The sequence below is a fragment of the Protopterus annectens genome, chromosome 10.part0 (assembly GCF_019279795.1).
Source record: "Protopterus annectens isolate FY-2018-M chromosome 10.part0, PAN1.0, whole genome shotgun sequence".
Taxonomy (NCBI): Eukaryota; Metazoa; Chordata; order Ceratodontiformes; family Protopteridae; genus Protopterus; species Protopterus annectens.
Window position 1 is genome coordinate 118163665 of NC_056744.1, and position 13577 is coordinate 118177241.

Consider the following 13577-nt stretch of genomic DNA (forward strand, 5'->3'; position numbering starts at 1 on the left):
GTTATATTTATCATCTTGGTGTTTCTTTTGAATAGGACAGAAAATAGGACTTCAGCATTTTGAAAAGTGGGTGGTGTGGTGTGCAGGAGCTGGAGGTTAAGGGTGTTTTTAAAGAGAATGGCTACTCCTCCTCCTTGGCTATTTGTTCCATCAGATCTAAGTGTATTATACCCTGGGAGGAGAAATTCTTCATCTTGGATACTGGGTTTAAGCCAGGTCTCTGTAATGGTGAGTACATCAGGGTTGTAGTGGGCTATGAATGCATGTAGGTCTGTTAGCTTGTTGGTAATATGTCTTGCGTTGAGATTTAGCATTAGCAGGTCAGATGTTTGTCTGGCTGAGAGGGGACCTGGATTTGGGTGAATGTCACCGGAGGTTAGCCAAATTTTTTTAGGAGTGTCAGTATGTGTTTTTTTAATATTAATTGTTTGTGAGCTTGGTCTAGGAGAGTTTTTCTTAGAGTGGTGAGATGGTGCCATTTTTGTTAGTGAGTAATATGTAGTTATAAGATTTATGATTGTGGGGCAGATGTAGAAGTGTGAGTGGGTTTGAGAGGGTGGGCTAGTGTGGGTAATGTGATAGTAGTAGTTGTGCAGCGGTAGGTCTGTTTGTAAGGAGGTTAGGAAGGTTAGTGATAGTAGAGCTAGTGATAGGGATGCAAGTGTGGGTAACATGATACTACTTTTGAGTGAGTAGTGCAGCTAGGATTCCTGGTTGGTTGTGTGTGAGGGTAGAGGTGTGTTGTCTAGGAATGTGGTGTTCGGAGTGGGATCAGTGTGGGATATAATTGTATTGGAGGGTGGGAGGAGGTAGGATGAGTGGGTTGGGCTAGTTGTTAGGGAATTAGGGGTTGGACTACTGGTTAGGTGATTTAGGGGTTAGAATAAAAGTAGAAGTAGTGGGGGCGGGTGAAAATTGGGGCCGGGGGGGGTGGAGCAAGCCCGAGCACAGCGGGTAACACTGACTCCAGGTGTTTCTTTAGGCTTTAAGTATGTAGTGTTAGCTTAAAAAATAGTTATATGTTAAACTGAATTTTTAACTGTATTTTAAATTGTATGTTTGCACTAAGTTATAGACTATGGTATGGGCACAGAGTATAATTTTCTGACATTCTTAAAAGTATTTAGAATTAAAGCTGAGGTTAGTTACAGAGAGGAAATGAAATGCTGTTTTATAAATTTGAGTATTTCTCCAAAGAAAATTGACTTTAGTTTTGGGGGGACACTAACTGGAGAGCATTATACAGCTGTTTATTCCTGGTGATGTCCTGGTGATGTACTCATCAGTACAGAGGTTTGATTAAGGAACTATACAGCAGAAATGTATTAATACTCTCACTAACATTTGTTTAAGTTAATGCAGAGAAGGTATTTTACTGTCTAGACACTTGGATGTTAAGCACCTACATTAGTGTTTAGTTTCTTTAGTTGCAGGACAAATGTCTGTGGGTGCCCAGTGCTCAAGAGAGAAGTTTGAAATTTCCACTGCTTGATATGGGGGGCAGAGACCTGCTTGACCTGAAGGATATAGTAATAGTATTTTTTGTGTGTGTATGTATGTATGTATATATGTGTGTATATATAATATAAAAATATAGTATGTGTGTGTGTGTGTGTGTGTGTGTGTGTATGTATGTATATATATATATATATATATATATATATATATATATATATATATATATATATATATATATATATATATATATATATATAGTATAATGTGTGTATATGTGTGTGTGTGTGTGTGTGTGTATGTATGTATATGTATGTATATGTATGCATGTATATAGATAGATATATATATATATATATATATAATTCTTCTACGTGGCCCACCTCATCACAAAAGGGTTCGCATCCAGATCAAAAGAGGTCATTGTGCCCCTCTATTCCTCACTCATCAGTCCCATCATAGAGTACAATGTCCCATTTGGGATGTACCTTACAAGACACCTGCAACAGCCCGAAAGACCACAGACGTACCTCACCAAGAGGATTACTGGCCTAAACAGATGCCCTGTGTAGCTTGACTAAAGAAACTCCAGCTGTACTCTGTCGCATGCTTCCTACTCGGAGGTGATTTCTGCCCAACATACAAGGCCATGTCCGACCCAGACTTAATGGACATCCTCCACCTAAAGAAAACCTTATACCCCCGAGCCACATGCTCTAGGGATCTAAACCTCACCACAGCAATAAATAGGACGTCCTAGAGGGATAGATTCCTGTCCCAGAGATTTCCCATGCTTCAGAACAAGATTCCAATCTACATTAGGCAGAGCTCCTCGCTAACGCTCTTTAAGAGAATTCTTGACTAATGTATGGGAAATGGAAAGTTTACCCTGGGGATCACTTCAGTGGCTCTGCTGGACAGAGGCACAGGGAACTAATCTAAGGGGGTGGTGAAAGCCAACACATTCTGGCTAGGCTTATAAATGCCTTCGGGCAGATAGCCTAGTACCTACCTATGAACCTACTCTCCAAACACTTGCCCTACTCTGGATTTGTCAAATGGAGATCATGCCCGTTAAACCTGGTGGACATTTGAGAGTTACCAAGGCCCTAGATGAGGGGAAGTCTGTGCATACAGCCTACCTAAACTTAGCCAATGCTTTTGGCACTATCCCCCACTTGGGCATATCATTGACCACTCCCCCAGCTAGGTATCAACCCTTGTATTGTTAGACGGGTCACTAATTGGCACACTGATAGAACACATATATAGTCAAAATGGGGAATCTACTTCCAACAGTAGAGCTGTAACCAGTGGTGTTCCACAGGGATCAGTCCTGGGACCGCTACTGTTTAGAATCTATTTCTCCTAAGTACAAGCAAAAACTAAAGGTTTGTGGCTGACAACGTTTTCTGATTGCAAAACGGGGAGCACTCATAGAATCTCCAAATGATGTCAACATCTTGCTAGAGGGTCTTGCAGAAACAAATGACTGGAGCCAAAGTCATGGCAAAATAATATGTCCTCCCTTTCAGTAAGAGTGATGTTTTTTGTAACTACCTCATCAATAGCAACACCCTAACTACGCAGTCAGTAGTGAGAGACCTGGGCACACAGGTTAACAGCAATCTTATCTTTTGATCACCATGTCTCTACAGTGGTAAGAAGGGCATTCTATATTGCTCACTTCATAACTAAGGGCATTGCCTCCGGGAAAAAAATTATAACCTCCCTGTACTCTTCCCTCAGCAGGCCAATAAAGTACAATTCCCCTTTTGGCATGTACCTTTCCAAGCACTTGCAGCAGTTGGAGAAACCAATAAGGTTCCTTCACAAGGAAAGCTGAAGGTCTTCAGCATCTGTCTTATGTGGATGGTCTGAAATCACTGTCACTTTATTCTGTTTCATACAGACTACTCGGAGGTGATCTCTGCCTTGCATATAAGACTATCTCTGACCCTCCTTTTTTGGAAATGCTGCATATCCACAAGTCAAATGGTACACTGGTTACTTGCTTTAAAGACCTTAACCTGGTATGTGATATTAGTAGAACCTGCTGGAGAGACATTTGTCTCCCATGGTTATCACACCTTTGGAACAGAGCACCTCATAGGCTCTCCTGATATGCAGTCTGTACAATTGGATGGGTAACAGTAAATTCACAATGAGGGATCTGCCTGTGTCCCTCTTGGACACCGTCATTAGATGCCAATCTTGGATATAAGGTTAGAACTTGGCTAGGCTTGTAAGGACCCTAGGGCCATTAGCCTAGTAACTTCCTCTGATCCTGTGTCTCCAGGATTCTAAGAGCATAAGAAGAGATGTTAGTGCTTCACTAACTGGTTTGTTCATTTTGTTCAGCTAAGACAATTGTACTGCCATGTGTGCCTGCTTTTCTCTTTAAATGTTTTTGATCTGTAGATCTCTGTAGCTATTTTCTCTTTACATTTGGTAGGAGTTAATGGTCCCTTCAAAAGGTTTTATACAATGGCCTGGCATCTGTACTATTGAACCCTGACTTTTAATCTGCCAGTGTAAAGAATGAATGTTTATACTTTAAGTATTTTTAGTGGTCTTTGTTTATTGTATGCTTTTTATCCTTTTAAAATTAGTTTGTCTGTCTCTGTTGTACTTCATTGGATTTTTCTCTGGTGCCCAAGTCTTTGTTCTTGTTATACCATTCTTTCCTATACTTTTGCACCTCCATCCCAGCACACAAGTTGCCCCTCTTAGGAACATGCATTACATTTTATAAGCTATTAAAAATAAATTTTGTTTCTAGTTTTCCCGATTTGCAGGCATTTTCTTGTATGACATTTTTCTCTGCATGTCTTGTTCCTGTGCCTTAAATGTAGTTTTTAACCTCCTCTTTCCTAATGTTAGGATCCTAATTTTGTATACATTACTGGTAGGTAACTTTTGGGAGACCTGCCACATATTTCATCTAGTGCTTCCTATGAATGTTTCTGTGATTTTTGGATTAATTCTAATTTTTAGTAAGATGTTCCCCCTCTGAATTATGTCCTGTGTGTAAATAAGGTGTGTGTGCAGTACTGTTTTAACACCAGATTGTTACCTACTAGTAATTGTTGAGCCATTTCCTGTCCAAACAACTTTGGTTAAATTAACTTAGAATTTTATTGTGTTTTTTGGCTTCCTGTCTCTACCACTTCAGATGAGAGTGCAATGGGGCTGAGGCAATGGAGGTAGCAGGTGGCCTATAGCTAGGATGAGGTTGGGAGAAGTTAAGGAGGGAAGAGCACACAGGTGGAAGTAATTTGAGGAGTTAGGGGCTATGAGTTGAGAGTGAAAATGGGGAAGTCACAGCCGTGAAAGAGGTATAAGAAGGAAGCCGAAGTGCAGACCACAGTTGCTGGAGATGAAATGAAACTTGAGCCATAGATGGCCATGCAGAAACATCATAGCAAGGAGAGCAGGAGGAAATTGGATGGTGGTGTTTAAGATAGACTGGAAGAACAGGTGACTAATGGGACTGAGCAGAGCTAACGCTGGCTAGAGCTTCTAAAAAGAGTAGAGAAGGTATGAGAGAGGAGTTTGCCTCACTCCCGTACTACACCAATCTGTCCAGACTGCTGAGAGGTTGGGGATGTAAATGTCAAATTACCAAAATGTGCAGTGACTGAAATCTACTGAGGCATTGAAGAGGGCATAGGACAGATGAAGGGTGAGCGGGGGGGGGGGCACAGGAGTAGAATGTTAAATGTACCTAAAGGTTGGGTTGAAATTTTAATTTTCTCCTGTTGTCAACTAACTAATTGGTGAACCATTTCCTTTAAATACATGTGAATTTTTATCCACTCATCCTAGCTCGTAGCAGTTATAACGAGCATTCTCCAAACATTGAGATTGAATATAACAAGTTTATGGGCTTGTAAATAGTAACATGGCAGTTTTTCACCCATATATATTGGAATTATGAAGGTTGGACTTTGGTCTTCAGAAACCTCTGATTTGTTGAAAGTAGGTCCATCATCTTTAAGACGAAGGCTGCAGGCAGTAGCACTGCTGATCTAAATGCTGTTGGGCAGCTTAGTACCTCCACTGTATCCCATAATTGACTGCTCTCCCTCTCCATGTCTTCAGTGTCATAAATTGTTTGGTCACTCTCAAAAGTGACTAGATGCTTGACAACCACTTGGCTTTTAATGTCTAGGTCAGTTGCTTAGGTACCTGAGGGTGTTGCATAACTGGTCTGTCCATTTAGATCTGTATAAAAACAGTGGTGTACATCATTGATCTCACCTGAAGACCTGAGGGTATGATCTGTTTTGTGCCTTTCTTAATGTTAAAATGTCTGAATTTTTCCTTCTTATTGCTAGGTTTCGATGTTGCAAAGACTGGTGATGCTCGAATTGGGTTTGTGGGGTTCCCTTCTGTGGGGAAATCGACATTGCTGAGTAATCTTGCTGGAGTGTACTCAGAAGTAGCAGCATATGAATTCACAACCTTGACTACTGTTCCTGGTGTCATCAGATACAAGGGAGCCAAAATCCAGGTATCCTTTCTGTAAAATCATACTATAGCAGTTCATTTTCTAATCGGGTTGTTGCCTATAGTTCTTTTTCTAGTTACTTGTACAAGATATTTATCTTTCTAGTTACTTGAGCAAGGCTAAGGAGAGTTATCTGTTTGTAGTGTGTACCCTTTTGCCCAATGACAGGTCCATCATATTGGGTTATTTTAGCTTCTAGATTTATTTTTCATGTTATCTACTGAGATGCAGGCATTTGATTTCTGATCCAAGATGGTGTTTGTAAAGAGGCACAGTGGATGAAATTTTAAACCAGGGTCTCGTGCTTGAGTTGGTGGTACCTCAGCTGGATTTAAAAGATTCCACAATATCCATGAAGAGTAGGGAAAGTTCCCCTGATGCAGTGGCCACATTTCCCTGGTAATAAATACCATCTCTATTCTCCCTTGAAACTAGCTCATGTGCCTAGTGGTACTAACCCTGTCAACAATGTTTAATTTAAAATGCACAAATGTAAGAGGTGGATACTGTCAGCAGGTAAGGATGCTGTGGTCTGTTGAATCACTTCACTGTGCAGTTCAGTGAGTGCCACAAAGATACTGAAGTTATGAAGACTTTGAAATAGTGGATACAAAGTGAATGTCTATTACTTTTTTTGGGTGTCCCTTTCCTGCACCACTTTTTTATGCTTGCATTTCTATTGTGCATGCCCACTCCTGCACAGTTTTGTTGAGGGTTGAGTTGAACATTGAGTGACACTGTTTGCCCTAGGGATATCCATTTCGCTTGTAGAGTGTGTGCAGGTGTGTAGTTATGTGGAGTTCATTGGCCAGGTCTTTGTTAAAAAATGAATTGCTTTGTAGAACTCAAAATGAATTGCTTTGTAGAACTGGCATGTATAACCACTGCCTGATTAGTTACTGAAGAAGAGTGTCTGTCATGGTGGTGGGTTGCATGATTAGTTTAATATGCAACTGAAAACAGGGCTTGCTTTCTTTTGTGTACACCAGATGCCTTCCATGCTGGTATTACTGCATATTTTAAATGTTTTCTTTTATTCCAGCTGCTTGATCTTCCAGGAATCATTGAGGGTGCCAAAGATGGTAAAGGCAGAGGTCGGCAAGTCATTGCTGGTGAGTCTGGATGGATTTCTTTTCATATTCTTGCATTTTAGGAATAACGTGCCTTAAGAATGAAATGTGGTGACTAATTTGCCTAGAATTAAAAATTTAAGTCTGAGTCCTATTTGGATGATAACATTAGCACAAGATAGCACAGTCTAGTCAGCCCACTTTGTGGTTGCAACTAGCTTTTCGTCATTCACACGTCTGTCTTCCTCTAGAGTCCACAGAGTATCCATGTCAATTTATACAGTATGCCTTTGTTGCGGTGTGGGGAAGTTACATGACTTATCAGTTCTGGGTATTTACAAGTAAACAGTTGACCTAGCAAGTGTGTCTTAGTTTCTTCAGTACCAAGTTCCTAAGCTTTCCGTGATATCTAGACTAATTACACCTGTATCAGAACTAAAGCCTGGAAGGCCCATTGTGGCATCAGCTTCTTGAAATCTCAGCATTATTCATTTTTAATCTCAGACCCCGTTAGCATTTTTTTCTGCATAATTCAGATTAAATGTTAATTTTTATTGCCAAGTATCTTGTTAGTTTAAGCTACAGTAAGCTAAAGTATTCTGATTTAAGCAAATCTGTTTTTACATATAGTCTGTCTTGAAATATTTTTTCCTTTAGAGCTAGCTCCTAGCTCGCAAAGGAAGGAGAGCACTATTTTTACTGATTAGTTTCATGGTGGGGAACTTCTTTTGGTCTGGGTTTTGGTTTGGAATGATGGTTAAACTGCAGAGAAATGCCAAAAAAATTGGGTGTCCTGTTAAAGGATTTGAGCTGCATCCTTGTGAGAGTAGTCCGAGTGACGAACTAGAGAAGGTCCAGTGTGCCATATTTGTCTATATTGCAGAAGAGAAAGCAATCAAAGGAATTCTGTTTTTGCTGTGAATGAGAGCAACAGTTTGGCAGTGCTTGGAACTAAATGTTGTGAGCTAAAGAAGAATCTACCGTATTTAAGATTCAATATTCATTGTATATTTTATCAGAAATAGGATACAGAGACTTCCAAAGTGGCTGAGTACTGAGTTCCCTATTACATGATCGAAACCTTAGGTTATCGAACACCTAAAGGTTGTTCACTAAATGTCGAAGTCTGAAAATTGCGGACGGCCGTTTCCACACAGGGAAACGAGTCGTTTGGCTGTTACGTGGATTTTGTTCTCTCTTCGCTTTAGAGCGATATTGGAGTTTGTATAATTTAGTTAGGAGGTTGTCTAAGGGCACAGTCCCCCACATTGGGGGGTGGGGTGGGGGGTGAAGCCCCCCCCCATTTCATTTCTGTTTAATTTTTTCTTTTAATTTGGCCAAATCATTGTTTCCCTATGTGGAAACGGCAGTTTTCGATCTTAAGGGTTCGATATTTAGCGATCAACGTTTAGGTGTTCGATAACCTAAGGTTTCGATCACGTAATATAGACCCCTGATTTAACAAGTTGATTAGTGCTCTCCCAGTGTGAAAACTGCAATTGTGGAAAGATACTGAAGCTTTCAAATTTTATATAATTTGGTTACTGGCTAAAAATTACATTGCCTGAATGCCAGCAAAGAAGAAATTTGGAGAAAGTAACACAGCATAAAACAGAAGAGAACTCCAGCTGTGAATCTTGCAGCTGTTTGGCACAAAAGTAGTTTGTTTCAAGCTTTCATACAAGATTTATTTTCCTGTAGAATTTCTGGAAGAATGTGCATTATGGTATTCAAAATAAGTGAAACACTGTAGGAATGCGTAGTTTTTTTTTTTTTTTATAGCATTGACTAGCTAGTCGGATGCTTTAATTAAACTGCAAAAGTCAGGGGCTGAAATGAAAAGTTGGTCTTAGTATGAGGGTTATCTTAAACTGTTTTTAAAAAGTAATAGAATACACTGTGCAGGAGAATTTATGCTGTATCAGAGAAAACTGTAAGCAGCAAAATTAGTTAATTGAAGGTGCAAGTAAGCAACTAGATTGTTAAACAGCAGGAGTTGTTAATTGAAAGAGCACATTGTTTTGTATGCTCAAACTAATCCCCAGAAGGCAGCTAAGACCTGTATTAGTAAAGATACAGTCACACCAACAGAAAGAGTTGATCCTGACAAAATTGTGACAAAGTTTAAAATTGGGGACATTGTTGTGGAAAATGATTTTCTGCCAGATGAATAAAGTTTATCCCAGCAGTCGAGGAATATCGAGGCAGGTGTGATGTACTTTCCTGTCTTCAGAATGTTTTTTCTGTATGATCAGACATTTCTGGATGCAGAACAGGGTAAGAAAGAAAAGGTTTAGCCCCTTGTCCGTCACCAGGTGAAAAATCTGTTTTTTCCCTGACAGTAACAAAGTCAATAGAGACTTTGGCAGTAAAATATTTTATGTTTTTTCTAAAGGAAAATGCTTGAGCAACAAAAAATGGGCACTGATCGCTGATATAAAGATTTAGAAGCGCTTTGGATGTGAAACAAACTGGTGTTGGGAAAATGGAGATCAGAAATGATTAAAACATTCTAGTGAATAGAGGTCTAAAACCACAATTCCAGTTAGATAATAGATTTAGACATGTGAAAGCTGGCTTTACAAGTGGATGGAAACATTTGAATTTATTATTAATCTAATGTGTGAAGTGTAAAGCGTACATCCTACTTAAACAGTAGTCCCCGTAAGGGACTGAAGAAACGTTCAACAGATTGTTACTAATTTTACTTTGCATGCTATATTGTGCGTGCTATATTGTACTGCAGTTTTGAATAGGGTGCAGTTGGGGATAGTTTATCACTGACTGCTGTGTATGCTGAAGGTATTTTTTCTTAGTTGTAATGTATCGTAGCTTTAAACTGTGTAACCAGGTAAGAAGGGCTGGAAAGAAGCAAGTTCAAGTTAATTATAATGTCATGCTAGGTTGCTGGGGTTGGGGATGTAAAAGTGTATCCATTTGCTTTATATATGGAATTAAGGTGATTTGTTTTTACAGGGTGGTTACCTGGATTAATGTCTTTGGCTTAAACTGTAGTCAGCCCCCCTTTTCTTTCCTTACCAAGCGTTTTGCTTGAGATGAGTGGTCTTGAAGGTGTGTGCATTCGTGAAATAAGAATATAATGTGCAACATTTTGAGAGTTGCATTAATAAGTAGTTCATTGAAAAATGTTTGTATTTTGGGAATGGAATAAAATAGTTTCCTCCCCAGCAACCTTTAATTTTAGTATAACAATGCACAGTTTAAAGTATTAAAGCTGGCCAGTGCACTTTTTTCTTTGTTAAAAGGTAATGTTTACTTACAGTATGCAAGCTTTTTCACACCTAGGATGGGAATAGCAATAAAAGAACTGGAAGCAATCCATGTATGTCAAAACAGCTATAGCAAGTGCTTTAGCATAGGTAACTCTGGTTTTAGAACAGGTAATGCCTATTACTGCAGCTGTCCATCTGGGATAACCTCTATGTGGAGGGATAACTTTTTATTTATTTATTTTAATGTACGTAGTTCCTCTTTGTAAGTTAAGTGCATGAGACGGTTTTGAAACTTTAGTGAGGATTTTGAGTGTTGTCATTGAAGCAGAACATCTTAAAGTGACTAGTTCAAATGGACATAACCAGCGGCTGTATAAAATATCAGCCTGTCAAACATTCAATGTGTGCATGTAAACTAAAAGTTGGAAATGCATTTATAAAATCTGTCGTATAGTCCTATATAATAGGTGGGAGTAATAGTTTTCGATTATAATGGCTACTCTCTCCATATTGTCATGGAATGTAAACTGGCTTGCAGCTATAGGCAAAAAGCAAGGAGTTCTTAAGATATGTGGGGTGCAAATAGCAATGCTGCAGGGAACATACCTGGATAGAATGAGCATGAGAATTTGGCCTAGATATTTGGTAGGATGTCAGGGGTAAAGGAAAGGGGATAACCATATTTATTGTTAGAGCTGGTAAAGTGTTAGAGTGAAGAAGACTAGTACATTGTGGTAGCAAGGAGTTTTTGACTGTGATTAAACTGGCATGTTTATATTCAACCCAAAACTGCAATTATGCAACTTAACAGAATTTTGCGAGAAGTCCACTTTTTGACAGGAAGTATTTTAGTGAGCACTAGAAGCTGATTTTAAAATAGTGAGGGATGTATCTGGGAGGGGATTTAGAAGAGAAAATAACAAGAGGGTAGACGTCTGAAGAAATGAGTATTTGCTAAAGAAAGTGTGAATTCTTGCTATTTACTGAATGCATAGAATGCACATATTCCCCAAGGTACAGTAGCTTGACTAGAATGGATAGAAATTATTTCACATGAGCACGTGTATCTGATTGAAAGCTTTGACACACGTCTAATAGCTATTTCAGATTATGCAGTGGTAAGCTAAAATGCAGATTAATTAAAAGTGAGAAACTGGCACTTTCCTAATCTCCTGCTAAGAGAAGAATTTAGGGAATTGGTAGTAGAAATGATCTGAGAATTATTAGAGAAGATAGTCATTTCTTCAAAAGGGGTAATTGGTGAGTAGGATAAAATGGAATTTAAGAACAAGGCAGGAAATGTACAATTAATAAGAATTAGAAGGGTCGATTGCAATACAAAAGGAATCTTGTAGAACAGGAACAGCTGCTGAGAGCTAAAGGGAAAATAAGGTGGTATTTGGATAATATGCATGAGTTTAGAAATGTTCCTGTTGGCTAACTCCACTCACTACCTTTTTTTTTAATTTGTATAAAGTAGGAATCAAGAAAAAGGCACAAGCAGAAATATTTTTGGAAGACTGCAAAGGTTGGAGGAAGGTAAATCTCACCAGTTAATAGCTAGGCTAGGGATGAGAAATGTATACTCTTTCAGTTGGTTGGTCTGTAGATGCATACAGTATTCCAGTGAAAGTTGGGAGGGAAGAAAGTGATAGTCCTTGAAGGTTTCCCTGTATTTTTTAAAAAAAGAGGGAAGATGGTAGCACCAGTATCTTTGAAGAAAGCTGTTGTCTGTCTCTGTTACCCAATGAGGGTGAATATCCTTCAGCAGCAGCTTCAATTAGAATCATTTTAGTTTTAAATCATAAATTGCGTTTTCCATTTTCTTTGGCAATATAGATAAAGGTGTTGCCAAAATTGATACTATGGCTTATTACGGCTTTGTGGAGGGGAGGCAAACCTTTTGACAGCATTTTAATAGAATCATGATATTCCAGCTGGCAGCTGAATGCAAGGAAATGCCACTATTAGTAGAACTTGAGCATTGAAAGCAATCAATGTAGTCAGCTTGGAATTTGATTTGGGCAGTGGAAACTTTTACATTCCCAGATTAGGATATATAAAGTGTTAGAGGCAAGTAGTAAGGTCTGAAGGTTCCTGTTTGACAAGCTGTGCTTGATCAAAGCAGGAGTGTCATTTTCCCCCCCGTTTGCTTTATTTTACAGCTATTTGGCAAAACAAATAAGTGACTCTTAAAATTCAAGATATAAAAAATTAAGCTGATCAAGAAGAAATTTTCATTTGCAAATATTTTGTACTTAAAATCCAGAAAGGGCATTTTGATATTTTGAGACAGTCTTTTTGGGACGTAGGTTTTATAGCAGTAAACTAATCATCACATACACAAATTGGTTCGGTAGTGCCTATATTTGTGCATAAGATGTAGTTAGTGTTTGGGTATGTAGATTAGAAAGGATTCTGCTATGACAGGTGGGAAGAGACTAAAGGAAATTAAGCTCTTCTGGAAAAGATGTAAGCAATGAAAATATCTTCATATAATTTTATGTACAAGTTATGCAAATTTTTATCAAGCAGAAGAAAAATTGCAGATGGTAATAAATCCTGTTTAGGAGGGGAAGAGAAGTAAAGGCTGAGTGGGATAAATTGGATCTCCCCATAGAACAGGGTGGTTTAAGATTACCTGATTTGACAAGCTGAGCAGTTAAGGTTCACATGTGTAAAGGAAGCAGAGAGTTGTAAATCAAAGTGCAAGGGAATGATGAAACTGGAAGTTTGAGAAACAAGGAGAGTAGGATTTTGACGCAGATCCTTAAGGAGATTCACTCTACAGAATATGATATTTGTAAAGTAGGAAGGAAGTATTGTAAGCCAAAATGAGAACTGAGAAAGGAAACCTGTCCAACAGGGTAACTGCAACTACATGCATAGAAAATGGGCAAGATTCAGCTAGAATTTACTGTAGAGAATTGACAAAGGAACCATGGTATTGGGAGAAAATAAAAAGTCACCACACTAAAAACAAAATATAAAAAGACCGCAACAAAGCCACAGAAAAGACCTGTATAAATGTATTAAAGACTTAGCGCTTTGATTCAAAGCCTTCAGAGTATGTGGAATCCCTGCTTTGGGCTCTACAGGTATGACTGTTATCTACTGAAGTGCGAGAATTGAATGAAAGGTTGGAAAGTTTACTATGGAAAGCAACTAGTACACATTTGAATGTTCTTTGCCTAAAAAGATATGTGGAACTGAATATAGCCCCTCAAGGCTTAAAGCATTCAAGTCGCCCACTACCCTGTTTGATCCAGAGAATAAAGATGATGACCACTTAAAAGGCGGGTGTGG

The 13577-nt window shown here is 38.8% G+C and overlaps 2 protein-coding genes across 2 annotated transcripts in view; one reads left to right on the top strand and one right to left on the bottom strand.

The window, feature by feature from the left end:
• The window catches only part of NOL11 (nucleolar protein 11), a 1613635-nt gene that overhangs the window by 970426 nt on the left and 629632 nt on the right, over positions 1–13577 (bottom strand). The gene's annotated exons all lie outside the window — the stretch shown is intronic.
• The window catches only part of DRG1 (developmentally regulated GTP binding protein 1), a gene marked incomplete in the record, with an annotated part of 230452 nt that overhangs the window by 50161 nt on the left and 166714 nt on the right, over positions 1–13577 (top strand). The window contains 2 exon segments of the mRNA XM_044085090.1: positions 5796–5971; positions 7011–7080. Coding sequence (XP_043941025.1) covers positions 5796–5971; positions 7011–7080 — 246 coding nt within the window.